At 37.5% G+C, this 18,857-nt stretch overlaps 1 protein-coding gene across 1 annotated transcript in view; it reads right to left on the bottom strand.

Annotated features, from left to right (window-relative positions):
• CDK12 (cyclin dependent kinase 12) overlaps positions 1–18,099 on the bottom strand; it is a 45,834-nt gene extending 27,735 nt beyond the window's left edge. The window contains 10 exon segments of the mRNA XM_028519899.2: positions 1,419–1,589; positions 2,464–2,603; positions 3,395–3,443; positions 3,446–3,573; positions 10,369–10,627; positions 10,630–10,662; positions 10,665–10,730; positions 10,733–10,862; positions 10,864–11,248; positions 16,448–18,099. Of these exon segments, the coding sequence (XP_028375700.1) occupies positions 1,419–1,589; positions 2,464–2,603; positions 3,395–3,443; positions 3,446–3,573; positions 10,369–10,627; positions 10,630–10,662; positions 10,665–10,730; positions 10,733–10,862; positions 10,864–11,248; positions 16,448–17,496 (2,410 nt within the window). The 5' untranslated portion in view covers positions 17,497–18,099.
• Positions 18,100–18,857: the final 758 nt, after the last annotated feature.

Here is an 18,857-nt window from a genome sequence, read left to right as displayed (position 1 = left end):
TAAGACATGCCAGGATATAAACCTAATATCATATCTAACTTACATAAATTTATCTAAATACTGTTGCATAAGCAGAATTTCCTTTTACTTGCTTTAAAACTATTTCTACCAACATGAAAGGTGCTACTTCTCAGGGTTATTTAGTATTTTTTTTAAAGATTTTATTTATTTGGAAAAGAGGGAGAAAGGGAAAGAAACGTCAATGTGTGGTTGCCTCTCGCACACCCCCTGCTGGGGATCTGGCCTGCAACCCAGACATGTGCCCTAGACTGGGAATCGAACTGGCAACCCTTTGGTTTGCAGGCCAGTGCTCAATCCACTGAGCCAAACCAGCCAGGGCTGAAGGTTGTTTTTAGAAATATCTGCTTTGAGCCCTGGCTGGCATAGCTCAGTGGATTGAGTGCGGGCTGGGAACCAAAGTGTCCCAGGTTCGATTCCCAGCCAGGGTACATTCCTGGGTTGCAGGCCAGAACCCCCAGCAACCGCACATTGATCTCTCTCTCTCTCTCTCTCTCTCTCCCTCTCTCTCCCCTTCCTTCCCTCCCTAAAAATAAATAAAAATAAATAAAATCTTAAAAAACAAAACAAACAAACAAAAAAACGTTCATCTTAAAAAAAAAAAAAGAAAAGAAATATCTGCTTTGAATTCTAAACTGTATTGGTTAAAAATTACGTAAAAATATGGATGCACATAAACAATAACCAGAAAGGATGATGTAAAAATGAGAGTAAGAGGCCAATTCATATAAAGAAAAAACTGATGGTTGCCAAATAGGTGAGGGGTGAGAGGATGGGCAAAAAAGGGAAACAGGATTAAGCAGTACAAACTGCCAATGATAAAATCAGTCACGGAGAATATAGCATAGGGAATAACGTATACCATAGGGAATATAGCCAGTAGTATTATAATAACTACATATGATGACAGACAGTTACTAAATTTGTGGTGATCACATCGTAAGGGACATGAATGTCCCTAGTCACTATGTTGTACAGCTGAAAGTAATATAAAATGTAAACTATAATTAAAAACAAATTTTAAAAATTAGAGTAAATAAACCTGGGTTTTATTTTCATTATTATAATTTGTAAAAAAGAGATTTTAAAACATTGGTTAGAAGAGAATCTTATAATTGTTTATAACCTGGCCGTATTAGGTGGTACAGCAGACTCTAATTTTAATAAATAACAATGATTTCTAAAAGTATAAGAGTACTCTGATGAAGAATGGGAATTTTATAAAATGAGCACTTTTCAGAACAGGTGCAATCCAGTAACTAACATCTTAATTCTGGTACAGGTTCAAGGAAGAAGCTTGAGTCTAGTACAAATTGTTAAAACTATTCAAACAGGCAAACAAGCTAAGATAGGAAAGTAAGATGTAGCAATCTACCCTATACACAGTTCTTTGCACATACCTTTGTCCTTCTTGAAATCCAGTGCATCTTGTTTATCTGTGACAATTTCCTTCATGTTCACAACACTTCGGTGGATTAGCTGACGAAGAATTTTGATTTCACGAATGGCTGTGATTGGGAAGCCTTCTTTCTCATTGTCTAGTCTCACCTTCTTCAGGGCCACTAGCTCTCCTGTCACAGTAAATTAAAACTGTTACATTATCAATTACCATTTGTTGACCACCATCATGAACCAGCCAATACATGCCCTTACTTTGAAAGACAGACTTAATGCCTATTTTAATGCTTTATACAGATACTTTTGCATCTTAAAAAATAAATCCCTAAGTTTTCTTTCTTATCTTTAATTTCTTTAAGATTTGAATTTTTAATTCCATATTCAGTTAGGCCTAAAAATTTTGGTTATTAAAATACACCAGCCCTGGCTGGTGTGGCTCAGTGGATTGAGTGCCAGCCTGTGAACCGAAGGGTTGCTGATTCAATTCCCAGTTAGGGCTCATGCCTGGGTTGTGGGTCAAATCCCCAGTAGGGGGTGTACCACAGGCAACTACACACTGATGTTTCTCTTCCTCTTTCTACCTCCCTTCCCCTCTGTCTAAAAATAAAATAAATTTTAAAAAATCTAAATAATAAATAATAAAATACACCAATAATTCAACTACATCATTTTATCTTCAAGGACTAATCCCTTACCAAAAAAAGAGCAACTTATTTGTGGGGGGGATCGGAGTATAAGGGGACTAAATGGTAATAAAAAAAATCCATAAAAACATAAAAAATAAATATATCAAAAAAGAGCAACTTTTACATTTTATTTTTAACCCTCTCTTAAATTCCAAGCAAACTTTTAATAAACATTCACAATAAACAACAAAGAGAGGGTTTTTAAGCTGTAATAACTATACTATTCTTTTGGAAATTTCAGTATATTTTGTAACTTCTGAGACCAAGTTAGAACTCAAAATGTGCTTTTTCTAAATCTTCGTAAGACATTAGTACTGCTAACTTTTTAAGCTGACACCTACAATTTGTAGGCAGTATTTACCTGTGTCTTTGTCCTTGGCTTTATATACTTGGCCATAGGTTCCCTCTCCAATAATCCCAATAATGTCAAACTTGTCCACACAGCGTTTTCCCCAATCACTTTCTGTTTGTCTTCTTTCTCCGTAACGAGGACAACAAATTCTAAAAATGGCAAAACAAAATTAAAAAGTTATATTTAAAAATTCAGTCTACTCAAATAAAACAATTCTTTTATAATTTCTCTGACTCCTAAATCTTTTATGAATTTCTTTATTTAAAAGGCAGGAATTAAATAATATGAAAAAAGTAGTTCAAATGGTCTCTCACAATGGCTAAAACACAGATTTTTTTTTTACTACAGAAAGACGTAAGATAAAATAATAGATTTGCTGCTTACTTTCTTACCTCTTGATTATTTGCTTCCTTAACTACAGAATGGGAAAATAATCCCTACAACATAGAATCACAATAAAGATAAAATATAAAATTTTGGCAATAAAACATGCTCAGTAAAGGTAACTTTTTATTGAGAGAGGAATGCTAACAATCAGAGATCAAATCCAAATTCTGATTATGACATGGTAATTTATGTGATTTAAGTAATGGGTACATGGTTGACAAACCCTGAATAAAAGAGCTTTTTTGTCTTCAATATTCTAAATATTATGAAGTCAAAAGATACAATGGGATCAATGTTCATGGTATATTTGGATTGGGGAAATTATTGTTTTTCTGAAAACAAAACAAACAAAACAAAACACCCAGCTAGGTTATCTGCAGATGCAGATGATGGGTCTCCTAGGTATGCTTTTATCCATTAAATAAAAGATATACATTAGACCCAATCTTCTATGATTCCATTGGTGCGGGTTGTGTAAGAAAGTGTGAGATTTAGGTCCCAAGGTTCCTCACTGTAATAAAAAGCTGAATTAAGGATAGGTCCCTCCAAAAACTCACTTTGGTCTTTTTTATATGGTTGTTGAGGTGGTGTGACTGCCTTTGTTCTGGAGAGTCTGGAGGAGATGGATCCCCACCAGGAAGCTCTGGAGGGTGAGGGAGGTCCGTGAGTAAGTGACGTGGCCTTTGTTCCTTCTCCTTCTTTACTGGTTTTGAAGGCAGAGTTTCTTTTGGACTAAGCAATAGAGATGAAGAAAAAAAGATTGCAATTACTTAAAGGATATGCAAATAAAACTTTCAAATATTAGAATGTCTGGCTATTTAAAGATTACAACGATTTTACTTTTAAAGGAAAAAAACCCCTGTAATACAAAGTAAGAAAAAAAGAGTTTATCAAAGTTAAAGATACTTGAGTTTTGCAAAGAGAAATCTATGGTATATTAAAGAAACAATAAAAATTTTATAATATACTTGTAGGTCCTTTAACAAACTATCCTTTAATGCCCTTCCCAAGATTCTATTTGGATTTTTTACAGATGAAATGAAACGCAAGAAGTAATCATCTTAAATATGCAAAGTATCACTGCAACTCAGGAAGTCAGCAAACCTACTCCATATTTCAGCTGGCAAAGATTTAAATAACAAATGAAAGCTCACAACATAAAAAACACTGTATTGCTGAAGATGTGGAGAGAACTTGGAAAAAGAAATAAAGTTAAACTGGAAATCAAAATTAGTGAAAAATACACTCACTTATTCCATTGGTTTGGATGCAAAAAACAACCATATCTGGCCAGCCAAAATGAATAAATAACTCTAAAACTAAAAAATATAAGAGAAAGAGTCCAAGCAACTATTTCAGTATTATTAAAGCAGGTAAAGCAGAAGGTCTCTCATGATAATAAGTTACAGCTGTCAGTGGGAAGAAAAGAATGGCTTTTCTGGAACAGATTAGGAACCTCAGTTTTGAGATCCAATCTTTTAACTATCTCAATTTATTTATGAGTAAAAGAAGGATTTTGTGCAATGCATGTCCTCAGAAAAAATAGTACAGCATACTAATTCATGCCTACAAATAAAACCATCCTAGATAGTAAGCCTTTTCTGTTCCATCAATAGTCTCAGAAGGCTGAAACAGATGTGAGAATCCTTGACTTTTGACAAGTGGTCATAAAAAACATTATTCTTTTTCTTTTTAAACCACATTGTGACTTAGGCACCACATTTCCATTCATAAAAGTTGCTAGGTTACCTTTGTTTTTTGCTCTGAGTTACCTTCGAAGAGCTTTACAAGATGCCTAGTCAAGCTTATAATTTTGCTAAACAATGCTTTTCTTTGGAAAACAAGCTCTCTGGATAGTTACTCCCATCAAGTTGGTTCAGTTTAACATACTAATAATTTCCAGAGGCCAGGTATATGCAGTTGGTAACTACGAGGGATGGAGGCTTAAGAGTAGAACTTAGAAGATTAAACATAATCTTTCACGAATACTTCCACAGAACCATAAAGAACAGTTTTATCCCTTGCAATCTACCCTTTAAATTTTTTTTTATTCATTGATTTTCAAGAGAGAGAGGAAGAAGGAACGAGAGAGAGACAGAGAAACATAGATTTGTTGTCCTACCCATTTATGCACTCATTGATTAATTCTTGTACGTACCCTGACTGGGAATCAAACCTGCAACCTTGGCATATCAGGACAATACTCCAACAAACTAAGTTACCCAGCCAGGGCTGCAATGTACCTTTTAGAAGCATACTGCTGCCCTTTGTTGTGAACAATCTCTAAAAGCTAAAGCTATCAATTTTCATCACTTTTTAAAATCCTCACCCAAGGAGAGGAAGAAAGGGGTGGGCGCGGGGGACGGGAGGAAAGAGATGGAGAGAGAAATACCTATATGAGAGAGAAACACTGATGGGCTGTGTTCTGTACATGCCTGGACCAGGAATTGAACCTGCAGCCCTCTGGTGTACAGAATGATGTTCCAACCAATGACCCACCTGGTCAGTGCCCAATTTTCATCATTTTAATCTCTTGTAAATCAGAATATAATCTAGATTAGTTTGTATCCTACCAACCAGATGGCGTGCAAAGAATGATCTGAAACTGTTAAATCACTGATATGAGATGAACTTAAAACATTACAATTTTCACGACTTTTTCTACCCTGGGGTTAAGCCTATTACCAGGAAACTTTTGAGTCAGGATACAATATTGATTTTAAATTTCCCCAATTTTTCAGACATTCAGGGAAAGAAAACTTCTCATTTACCAACTAATGTCAGATAGTCTTTTGTATTTCTCAAAAACTATGTTTTAATTTTATTTTTCAGTTACAGCAGTTTACATTCAATATTATTTTATATTAGTTTCAGGCGTACAGCATAGTAGTTAGCAGAATGTTCTTTAAAAAATTATTTATTTTTAGACAGAGGGGAAGGGAGAAAGAGGAGAGAAACATCAATGTGTGGTTGCTTCTCGCGTAACCCCCCTACTGGGGACCTGGCCCACAACCCAGGCATGTGCCCTCCTGACTGGGAATCAAACCAGTGACCCTTTGGTTCACAGGCTACTGCTCAATCCATTGAGCCACACCAGTCAGGGCAGAATATTCTTTATAAATTTCAATTCTTCATGACTCAGAAATACATTACCTCTTGGTTCTGCTTCACTAGAATCAAAGTATCTGAATTCTCTCACCATCATTTCATGTAAGTTCAATCTATGTTTTATATTTAAGGTCTTGTTTTTCTCCACTGTTTACGGGTTCAAATATAATTTGCTACTGTGAAAATACACATTGCTCTGGAAAAACAATCACATTATTAGCACTTTTTTTTTTCAGGAAAGAATGAGTATTTGACAGGATGTATATGTCTTATTAATTCAAGGCATACAAATAGAATACAAGCCAAATCCTGTTTCAACAAATTCCAATGTTCCAAAAGCCTTAGAATAATGATGGCCCATAAAAATGCAATACAACATTATGGTCTTTAGCCTTTAGTGTAAGGCACTCAGTAAAATATAGCTCTAAATAGTTCTGAGGGACATATGGATGCCAAGAGATTCCAACATAGGGAAGCAGATACTGAACATCTAAGTCATTAAAGATTCAATAACAGGAAGTGTTAATCTACCTTCATATCAGTACTTCCTGGTTCCCCATTTATACCTGCAGACAATTCACACATATGGTGAACAGGTTGTATAATGTTCATGTATAAAAATTTACACAAAGTTGCCCTGGCTGGTGTGGCTCAGTGGATTGAGTGCTGGTCTGCAAACCGAAAGGCCGCCAGTTTGATTCCCAGTCAAGGCACGTACTTGGGTTGTGGGCCAGGTCCCCAGTTGGGGTTGCATGCAAGGCAACCACACACTGATGCTTTTCTCCCTCTTTCTCCCTCCTTTCCGCTCTCTCTAAAAAGAAATATAATTTTTTTAAAATTTACAAAAAGTTGCCAAGGTCCAGGACTGCCCAAAGTTTAACAGTCTCTTTAAAATTTATGATAGGATTATCATAAATTTTAGGATTAGCCCTGGCTGGCATAGCTCAGTGGATTGAGCACGGGCTGCAAACCAAAGTGTTGCAGGTTCGATTCCCAGTCAGGGTACATGCCTGGGTTGCAGGCCATGACCCCCAGCAACCGCACATTGATGTTTCTTTCTCTCTCCCTCCCTTCCCTCTGAAAATAAATAAATGAAATCTTTAAAAAAAATTATGACAGGATTCAATCTATACAATGTAAACATCTCTAATATGTCTTTATTGTTAAAAAAGTATGAATTTACATATCAACTACTTAAAAAGAAAATTAATTTCTTCATAATTTAAAAAGTATAACCTAAATATGATCATTTATCCTCTTCCTCTTAGAGCAGGTTTCGTAAAAGTGATTTATTTTACAAACTTCAATTAAAAATTTGAGTTGATGACATTAAAAACAGGGACCAGGCATTCTATTAGCAAAATCCTAAATCAAATTTGAACGCTCATACAGATTCTTTCTTTTCTATGAGAGCTCAATACTTTATAAACAGCCTTTAAGAAGAGTGTAGGCTCTACAGAAGTCTAATAAACTCCAAATGAATAAGGCTATCAAAAAATAAAGTAAAATAAAAAGATTTTAAAAACTCTATGTGGATAACTGAAAATTTAAGAGCATGCAGAGATTCTAATGAACGGCTATGTTCATGAAGAACATATTATATTGAAGTAGGTGTTTGGCAGCCTTTGCTTCTTGCAGCCAAGATTTGTAAATCATGAATCAGAAAGGCTTTTGCAATACCTTTAGTTAAACTCACTCCTGCATTCGATACCAGGGTAACACACTCCTGTCCAGTCCATATGTTTGAAAGAAAATTTTCATTCTTTTCCCAAAAGGATTTTAATTAAAAGAAGAGAAATCCACCCTGGCTGGTGTGGCTTAGTGGACTGAGTGCCAGCCTAAAAACCAAAGGGTTGCCAGTTCAATTCCCAGTCAGGGCACATGCTTGGGTTGTGGGCCAGGTCCCCAGTAGGGGTGCAGAAGAGGCAATCACACAGTGATATTTCTCTCCCTCCCTTCCTCTAAGGATGAATAAATGAAATCTTTAAAAAAAAAAAGGGGGGGGACAAATTCTCTATACAAGCTTTATATATAATCCATGTGCCAAATGATTTAACTACAGGCCCAATGTCATTTGACTCTGGCTCCTTCAGCAGTTTTACTTATTCATTCAAATAACCAATATTTACTGATTGCATTCTATGTACCATGCATAAAGCACTGTGGGCAATAAAAAGATATGTATCATATTCTCAACATTTAAACTGCTTCAATTTCATATAAGATAGAGAAGACTATGAGTGAAATCCATAAACAACTTTCAGATTTCTTCCTGAAAAGTTTTCTTACATAAAAATTATTTTTCATGTGAAAGATAGGTGCAACTGGTACATGGATAGAGTGGCACCCCCCCCAAAATATATATACATACATATATGTGTGACCAAAAAAACCATCTTTAAAATTTAAAATTAATATACAGTGAAAAAATGGTGGTAGAAATCTTCATTTCCATTTTTCTACCCTTAATTATTTACTTGTATTATATGTGAAAAAATTGATAACCTTCATTTAATTACATTGGACTGAAATAAAATATAGACTTTCAGAATCAGAACCGATATATAATAAAAAGTTTGCTCACTTCATTCTCTCTCATAAACATTCTTAAAGATAGCCACAAATATTGAACTAAGCACTGAATGTTCTTACTTTATCCTTCATCCCCAATCTGAAATACAGAAATCCTATGTGCCATTTATCAACATCATTCCATATCTGAAAATTTGCACTCTACATGACCCACGGTAGGTAGAATCAAGTTACTTGGTTAGCTAAATAAACATTTCCAAACAAAGATTCTTAGCCACACTAATTTTGTGCTAGTCACTATATAAATTAATATTTGAAGTTCTTGTGGGTAAATAATGCCCTAGGGTCCCTCTGGATGATTTTCAACTGACAATATTACTTTCCCAGCAAAAACTATAAAAACACATAGCCTGTATCTATAAGTATATTGTGTACCTCAAACAAACTTTTCTACATAAATTTTGGGTTCTATTCTTTTCCTTTGTAGTTCTCAGGATGTGGCAGAATTTCATAAATACCTATTAATATTTTTAAAAGCATGTGGAATTTTTCTATAAAACCAGATTTACCACCATGATTAGTATTGGAGCCATTCTTTTAAATAGTTCCTTTCTTTCCTCCTTCATTTACTGCACTTGCACCTTCTTAAAAGCACAGATGGTAGTATGGAAAAATATAGACCTAAAGGGCTGAAATGCATCACTGTTCAAATTACCTATGTCATTTGGAAAGCAATGGAGGGTTGGGAATTGGTCTAAGATACATGATCAGTGGTGCTTATTTTTGTGCTTACAACAAAAGTTCAGTGCAGTGAACTAAACTCATGTCCTAAAGAACAAGAGGGAAGGGTCTCGGTAGGAAAAAACGGTAAAACAAACACTGTCATGGCATATGTCACTGCTAAATCATGTTTAGTGGTACTTGCCTAGCTATTCCTGCCAAGAAGTTAAATAAATGTATTTCCTATTGCCTTCCATAAAATCAGATTATGCTCCATAATCATTCAATCAGTTCTCAATACTCAGAGGACACATTAAAATTACAGCTTTTCCCATCACCCCATTGTAAACTTACATTCTAATTAGTAAATATTCTACATATTGTTCTTGTGCTTCCTATAGAATAACTTTTTTTTAAGCAAAACTTTTTTGATACAGTTTATTTTTCTCCTAGATCAGGAGGGGAAAAAAAAACAGCTATAAAAGACATTTTGGGCACCACTGATGATATTCAATATTATTTATATTGTTATTGATATTATTAGAGACATACTAAAGCACTCCAGAAGTGTCAAATATCAACAGTTAAGCAAATGTGGCAAAAAGTTAACAACTGGTAAATCTAGGTGAAGCATATAAGGGTGTTAACTGTATCATTCTAAAGTTTTTAGAAGTTTCAATATTGCCCTGGCTGGTTGGCTCAGTTGGTTGGAGCACAGTCCCATAACTTAAGGGTAGCAGGTTCAATTCTGGTCAGGGCACATTCTGGGTTCAGTCCCCAGTTCCAGTGAATACGGGAGGCAACCAGTTGATGCTTCCCTCTTGAATGAATGTTTCTCTCTAAAAAACAGTGGACAAATGTCCTTTGGTGAGGATAAAAAAAAACTTTCAACAAAAATTTAAGGAGAAAAATGCTATTTTTTAAAATTGAATCAGAATTAGGCTTATCAGTAAATAACATGAGAAAAAGAGTTACCCTTTGTAATTCTTCCTAAGTAATGTCATAAATAAGGACTTTTCCACTGAAAACTGATCAAAGGCATTTCCTATTCATAAAAGCGTTGTAAATAGCCATGCATTAGAGTAGTTTTAACAAAGTTTGAGAACAAAAAATGTATTACACTTAGATCAAGCAGGTTAAGTTTTCTCAGTTAACTGTGGGACTTACCTATCCATGTCATCTTCTCCAAGTAGTAAGGGTGGGAGGGGCAGAGGAGGCAACGTTGATGTTTTTAGGTGTGGAATAGCAGCTGTTACAGATAATTGAGTCTTCATAGAAACCTGTACAGGGGGCTGAGAATTTGCCTGAGAGGACAGAGCAGATGTCCTTGGGTGAGTAGAAGGGGGCAAAGCTGAAGTGCTAGAAACAGGAACCTGACTAAATGCTGGTTGGGGAGGAGGCAGAGGTGGTTGCTGTGGAACAGCTGTAGTGGAGGTAAAGGTGGCAAAGGGGGTGTCTGAGTGGAGGGGTAGTAGTTGGTAAAGGAGGTGGAGAAGAAACTGTGGGGAGAGGCGGAAGGGTCTCCTTTCTGATGTCTCTGTGTCTTTTGGAGTAACAATCTCCTCCTTCAACACCATTGGTTTAGAGTCTTTTGTTCCCTCTACTTTCAAATCTTTAAGAACAGGATGCTTCTCAGAGTTCTCATCCACCTTTACCTTTCCCTGTATCTAAAGAATTTTTGGCCTCTGCGTTTAGATGTGTTACATTCATTAGTTCAGTATCTGGGGCAGATTTTTCCAATTTTAAACCTCTGGGTAACTTTTTAGACTCCAAACCTGTATCCTTAGCTTCTACTGAACTGTTCTCTTTTCTAGCCAAAATAATAGGTGAACCCTTGGATTCCTTTCCATCCATTTTTGCTGCAGCAGCAGCTGCTGCTCTTTCCTTCTTCTTCCTACTGAGTTCAGCTCCCAAGCTGGAGTTCAATGGAAGCCTGACAGGTGAGATACTGGAATGTCGACTACGTGACCCGGATCTCTTCTTTTTACTATGAGAAGATGAGTGTCTTGAATATGCGGGACTTCTACTTCTAGACTTCAAGGATTTCCTAATGGAAAAAGAAAAAGGCAATTTAATGAACAGGCAATAGCAATATAAAAGCAAATATATCAGTTATGGAAAACTGTAACTTAAAAAACCCACTTTTGCCCTGGCTGGTGTAGCTCAGTGGATAGGGTACTGGCCTGTGGACCAAAAAGTTGCAGGTTTGATTTTAGTCAGGGCATATGATTGAGTTTCAGGCCAGGTTCCCAGTTGGGGGCCTGAAAGAGGCAACTGATCACACATCAATGTTTCTCTCCCTCTCTTTCTCCCTCCCCCTCCATCTAAAAATAAATAAGTAAAATATTAAAAAAAAAAAAAAAAACAAGCAAAACCCACTTTTGAGCCCTGGCCAGGCAGCTCAGCTGGTTAGAGTGTTGTCCCATGCACCAAGGTTGCAGGCTCCATCTGGGATCAGGACACATACAAGAAGTAACCAATGAATGCTTAAATAAATTTGAACAACCCATCAATGTTTCTCTCTCTAAAATTCAACAAAAAAAAAATTTTAAGCCCCACTTAGCAATCTTAAAAACAGATTAGGTATCAAGCCCTGGCTGACGTAGCCCAGTGGATTGAGCTCGAGCTGCGAACCAAAGTGTCACAGGTTTGATTCCCAGCCAGGGTACATGCCTGGGTTGCAGGCCATAACCCCCAGCAACCGCACATTGATGTTTCTCTTTCTCTCTCTCTCTCCACCCCTGCCCCGACCACTCTAAAAATAAATAAATAAAATCTTTAAAAAAAATAGATTAGGTATTGAATAATAATAAACTAATATTGGTTCATTAATTATAACAAATGTACCATACTAATGTAAGATATTAATAATGGGGAAACTGGGTGCCAGGACATGGAAGAACTCTGTGCTATCTTCACAATTTTTCTGTAAATCTAAAAATATTCTTAAAAAGTTTATTTAAAAAATAGATTAGGACAAAAGCCTGTATAACAATATATTTCAATCCATATAACACTAAAAACTATTTAATTTAAGGAAGGCAGATTGGTATGTTTCCCCACGCTAGAAAATAACTATATTCACAATATTTACTTTTAGAATTTTGGTTTAAATTTCTCATAAAGTAAAAACGTAAGTCATACTTTATACTAAAGGTGGGTTATATTAATTAGGAAATTAAAAGCACCATAATTCACATAACCTCACCAAAATGTAAATTTTTTAACTAGAGAACTATTTAATGGACAGATCCCAGGAAAATATTTTTTCTTGTATCCTCAGTTTATAATTAAGTTGTGCCTATACTAAACAAACCCCCAAAATATAAGAGTTAGACCTTAACAAAATATAGAAACTAGAGAAACTGTCTTACCAAAATAATTTATTAGAAGTTCCCAAAAATATAATGGCTTCTGGTACTTTCAAATATATAAAATGATTTCTAATCAACCTTTTAGGAACTCATAAAACAAAGTATTATTATTATTACTATTATTATTTTTAAATCCTCACCCAAGGATATATTTATTGATTTTAGAGGCAAAGGGAGAAAGAGAAACATCAATCAGTTGTATACTGTATGTGCTCCGACCAGGGATGGAAACCAGAGCCCTACAACCTTTTTCATGTATGGAATGATGCTCCAACCAACCAAACAACCCAGCTAGGGCAAGCAAGATATTACTGCATGTTCAATTTATTTTCATTAAGGAAGGTTTGGGAAGTGAAACCTCATCTAATCTATGAGGCAGATCATTCTCAATTGAAACCCAACTCTTACTAATTCTTTTTGCTTTTTAATATAGGCTAATGTGCTTAGGTTTCATGGTGAAGGGGGGGTGAAATTAGCACTATAACTGTAATTGAACAAAACTAAATTTGCCCAGTAGTCCAAAACAAATTGTTTTCATTCCAGATCTTCAGTATCTCTCTTCATCTTTAATCATCAGTAAGACTAGCATGAATCAAAATGTTTCAAAACAAATAGCATATATCTGTAGGGGAAACAACTCATGATGTTAATCATGGTTTTCTTACTGTTCTTTGGAAATTTGCTCTGAGAGCTTCATAGATGTATGAAGTTGTTATTAGACCCAAAGTACTCAAAACAATAATGACAGCATACATATGAAATGAGGATACAAACTATTGAAAGTAGTTAAGTGGATTTACCAAATACCCACTTACCTTTAAGAAAATTAATACTTCTCTTGTAAAAAAACTAGCTGAAACAAGAGGTTTTCTCTGAATTATAGCTGGGACAAAACTAACACCTCTATCCCAGGAAAAACTTCTAACATCCCAAACACTAAGTAATGTCAGAAACCATGCTATACAAAGTATTGTCTCTATAATCTTTCAACTCAACTAAATCCTAAGGAACTTTGCTAAACACCCTTGAATTTCTGAATAGAAGCCTATTGTTAATGGGACATCTAGATGGGCCATATAGTTAAGGTATTTTTATGATACAAATGCTGTATTTGAGATCCAGACACACTCTTCAAAGGAATAAAAAAAGGGGTGGGGGAATGACAACAAATAGGTAAATTAAGACAACAATAAAAAATTTGTCCTCAAAAACAAATGTATTTTTCTGCCCTGGCTGGTATGGTTCAGTGGATTGAGGGCTAGCCGGAAAACCAAGGGGTTGCTAGTTTGATTCCCAGTCAGGACACATGCCTGGGTTTGGGGCCAGGCTCCCCGGTAAGGGGGCTCAGGAGAGGCAGCCACACATTGATGTTTCTCTCTCTCCCTTCCTCCCTTTAAAAACAAATGGATAAAATCTTTTTTTAAAAAATGTATTTTTTCCCTGAATTAAGTGAGGTTCCACCCATATAAAATGAAATTGCCACTATTAATCACTACTAATTTGGAAAATGCAACGACCTTGCATTTCTGCCAAAGCATTTTGTCTTTTTAATTTTGACTGGACTCCAGGTGGGTGTCAGGAGGTGGGTATAAGGGGACTAAATGGTAATGTAAAAAAAAATACAATAAAAAACTCATAAAAAAGTAAAAATATAAAAATGTTGACTCTTTCCCAAATAAAAAACACATAGAATATCATAGAAAGGACCCGTATGTTCCTCTACTCTTACACTAAGAAATTTTTGCACTTACTGTTTGGAATTCCAATGAATGAGGAAAAATACGTAATACACAAGAGAAGCATATGATGGTCTTTACCAATCAACTAAAAATGTGCACACAACTCTAGGATTATTATATACTGCTTATATTTGTGCCCTATACCATTTAGTGTGTCTCTTCTTTCTTGATTTTTTTTTTTTACCATTCCTACTCTAGTTCCAATTAAGTGAATAGAAGACAGAACTTGAGATATAAATTCAAAAGGAATCACTGCAAAGCCATAGTTCTTACTGAAACTTGTTTTAGTGTTTTAACCTAAATGTACTTCTATATTCCCAAACTCCACAACAATATAAATTCTCAGAATAGCCTTACTAAACTACTCCCTCAAGAAAACAAATATTCTGAGAATACTTCTTAGGGTTCCTTAAAAAACTAAACAACTTTACAAATAGTACACTCTTAAGATATCCATTTCTCTGTACATAAATTTTACCTCTCATTAGTAATGAACTCTAGCTAATAGTATTCCCGTTAAAACATTTATAGAGAAGTACACTGATGTCAGCAACTTACTTTGAGATAAATCAAAACAAAAGATGGATTGACAGAGACATAGACACTCGTAAACGTAAAACATATGGCAAACATTAATTGCAGAATGCAAGTGGTACAAAGCTCTGGCCAAGTAGCTCAGCTGGTTAGGGCATTATCCTGATACACCAAGGTGTGGGTTGGATTCCAGGTCAGTGCACATACAAGAATCAACCAATGAATGCATCAAGTGGAACAACAAAATTAATGTTTCTTTCTATATCTAAAAAAATCAATTAAAATTTTTTAAACAATACAGATGGTACATTTATGGGTCCTCACTACAATTCTTTTACCTTTTCTGTGTTTGAAAAATTATAATAAAATGGAGGAAAAAAGACTAAGGAACTTCAGCCCCTGACAGCTAGGAATTCTGCAGCTTGATCTGTTCAAACTAGTTTATGAATAATTATACAACTTGAAGTCAGCAAAAATTAATCATATTGGCATATAAAAGATATGCACAGGTTTTTTTCAGATTAGAATAATTTCTCTATTGGTATTCAACAACAACATTTTCCTTTCTCATAGAATTTACTGACTGGCTCCAGGTACCCGGCACTGTGCTAAGAACTCCATATTTACTAATTTAATCCTCACAACAACTCTAAAAGTTGGTGGTTATTATTCCCATTTTACACATGAAAAAACTCAGGCATGGAGAAATTAAAGTATTTGCCAAAGGACACAAAGGAAGATTAGGATTCCACTCAGGTATAACTCCAACGCCCATTTTCTTTTGTGGACAAAAGTGAGTCCATAAAGAAGGAGGTACATCTCATCATCTACAAACAAGAACAGTTTCCTGTTCATTCTAACAATTAAATTTCAAACTAACATTCCTTTCTTGCAAAAATAACACAGTAAGGGCACTATAAACATTTTTTAGAGAAAGCCTTTGAAAATTGCCACTGGTTAGAGTAGGTCAATGGTAATGCTGTAAAGAAAATCAAATTATCGTTGGAGTCAATTTTCGCTAGGCTCTACCATCAAAAGGAAAAAGGACTAATCAGCTGAGTTTCAACTAGAAATATCTGTGAAAAGACAGGAGTCTTTTGTAAGCTATCAAGTTATTGTCAATTAGGAAATAAACTTAAGTTTGAAGACTCAGCGAACAGAACAAATGGTAGAAGACCTAAGCAAACAGCCTCAAGATAATTCAAATGAAAATTTGTCTTTAATCAGGTCCAATTAAGTCTAAAGTACTAATGCCAATGTCATTTAAAATTTTAAAACAAAGCAACAGAAATAGCTAGATAAGATTTGGAAACCAGTATCAACTCTATGCATTTAACAGAAGCCTATGGTTTTTCTCACACAGGAGCTTGCAGCTGAAGATCCTGCCTCTGGAAGTACCTACCTTTAGCAGTCTTAGGCATGTAACTTTCTCCACTTCTCAAATTCTGGTTTCAGAAGAGACCAGATTCACTCACTTGAATGACTGGCCAACAGTAAAGTGTTCTTAGTCAATAAACAAGGAAAATTTCAACAAAGCATTGCTAATTGCCAGTTCGTTATAACCCACCCTAAGAAAGGACTGTTAGGCAAATTGCTCACCTGGGGAGTGGACTCCGACTCAGAGAACGTTTGCTGGTGAAAGGGCTACTGGACCTCCTTCGACCATAGGGACTGGGTGACCTCCCACTGTAAGAGCCACTCCTTTCATAACTGGACGACCGTCTCCGGCTGTAGGGACTCACAGACCTCTGCCGTCTACTGTAGGGACTGGGTGACCGGGTGCTGGACTGGTAGGCCGAAGGCTCCTTGTAAGGTGGGCTAATAGACTGCCTTCTTGAGGTACTTCCAGGACTTTTCTTGTACGAGTCATAATTGCTGGAGGTGTGAGATCTTGGGGGACTAAGATCATAATCTTGGCCATACGAAGCTCCTGAGGGGCTATCATCTTGCTTGGGGCTATCAGACCATTTCCTGTGGGGACTCCTGGATCTCCGTTTGGGGCTGTCCACTGTTTTATAACTTTTGGGTGTTTCCCTTTTCCGATGACTTTTACTCCGGTCTTTGTGCCCAGCCTTCAACTCACGTTCTTTCCGGGCCTTCTCCTTGTGCAGTTTGGATGACCTGGATTCCTTGTTGCTGCTGCTTTTGGAAATCTGTGCCTTCCCATAGTCATCATTTTCCTCATTGGAACGCTTTGAACTTCCTGATATCCGGTCCTTCATCGATCCCGACTTGCTGGAAACTTCCTGGGTTTTTTCTTTTTCTGTCTGTTTACTTTTTAGTAAATCCCGGGAACGTCTGTGCTGGTGGTGACGATGTTTGTGCAAGCGGTCACTTCGATCAGTTCCACGACGTTCATCATTCTCCCGCCTGTCTGTTTTCAAGACTATGTCGTCAGAGAAGGTGTCTGAATCAGAGCTGATGTCATCATACTCCACCAAAGGTTTGATCATTGTACCCAAAGGTGCTGCTTCGGGGGTCACCAACCCCATGTCTTTGGAGTGCTTGGACTTGTGCCGCTTGTGCTTCGACACCAAGCGGTGACGCTCTCTGCTGTTGGAGCTGCCACCTCCCGATGACGGCTGCAAAGTTCCAGAAGCTCCTCCACTCCCGTCCTTCTTGCCCCCATGTCTCTCTGGATTGGGCATCCCCTTTCCCCTGGCCTCAAAAGGGGGGAAAAGTTCCCCAGCACTCCAAAAAGTAGCCCCCACCCTCCCCCCAACCCCAACCCCACGCCTACCAAAGCGCTCGTAGAAGGGGGTTGGGAGGGAAGAGACCGCGGCGCAGGCTCCTCCTCCCTCCCGACTCCTCGGCACCCTCCTACATGAGGGTGAAGGAGCCAGGGAAGAAACGAGAGTTCCTCAGCAGCGGAGTTGCGAGACAACCGGCAGCCGCTCAAGTCCGTTTGCCCTCCTCCCCACGCAGAGCCAGTCCTCGGTCCCGGGGGCCGGGGAGGTCGAGGAAGTAGGAAGCCGACGGCCCGGGGCTGTAGGGCCGACTTCAGCTCTAAAGCCCTGTGAGGACTACGCGGGCCTTCCCCCTACCCGGTAGCCCGGCTCGGGTGGCTTCCTGTCGCTCGGGTTCCGCGGCCTAGGGGCCTCACACCCCCTTTGTCCCTCGTTCCTGAGGGAGCTCCTTTTCCTGCCTCCTCCTCACCTCAACACCTCACACACTCACTCGCTCCCTCACAGACTCAGTCACACACTAGGTTAAACCGAAACGGCACTTGGAGGAGGGGGAGGGGCAATCCCAAGAAATATCGCGAGAATACTAAGCTCGCGGTATTTCGTGCTTCCCTTTCACCTCTCCCTACGGCTTGATCCAAAGGACGCGAGAGCAAGTAACGAGGACCAAACGCGATCCTCTGTATTCTCGCGATAAGCCCCTCGCTTCCCATTTGATCAAAGCTTTCTGGGATACGGAGTTGGGAGAATTTTTTTTTATTCAAAACTTTATTGGTAACTCTTTGAACAAATAGTCGGCAGACCGGCGCAAACTAATTTTTTCATACCTTTTAACTACCAGGAATGTTAGATAGGACAAAGGTCTCAAGGTCTGGGTGGTTCTTACTAAATGTTACTCTTGCTGTTAAAATGTAGCACGGTATTTTGCAAATCATCTGAAAAACTGGGTGAGCCCTGATCGGCGTGACTCAATTTCTTGGGCGTGGTCTGCAACCCGAAAGGTCCTTGGTTCGATTCTGGTGAGGGCACGTGTCTGGGTCCTGGGTTGGTCAGGTAGGGGTGAATGCGAGAGGCAACCGGTACCTGTTTCACTTTTGCACCCATGTTTCTCTCCCTCTCTCCTTCCCTTTCCCTCTCTCTAAAAATAAATAAATATAATTTAAAACAAACAACCAACAGGATGAGCTTGACAGGACCCCAATCAGCCAACTGCAAAGAAATCAACAGTGTGATTGACCAAAAAGTGTTTATAAGCAATGGCTAAGCTTCCCTTGGGGGTTGGGATATGTATCCCCTGTCTCCTCGTTTTACTTGTTGCAGATAAA

This window comes from Phyllostomus discolor, chromosome 8 (assembly GCF_004126475.2).
Source record: "Phyllostomus discolor isolate MPI-MPIP mPhyDis1 chromosome 8, mPhyDis1.pri.v3, whole genome shotgun sequence".
Classification (NCBI taxonomy): domain Eukaryota; kingdom Metazoa; phylum Chordata; class Mammalia; order Chiroptera; family Phyllostomidae; genus Phyllostomus; species Phyllostomus discolor.
This window is presented reverse-complemented; position numbering and strand designations above follow the sequence as displayed.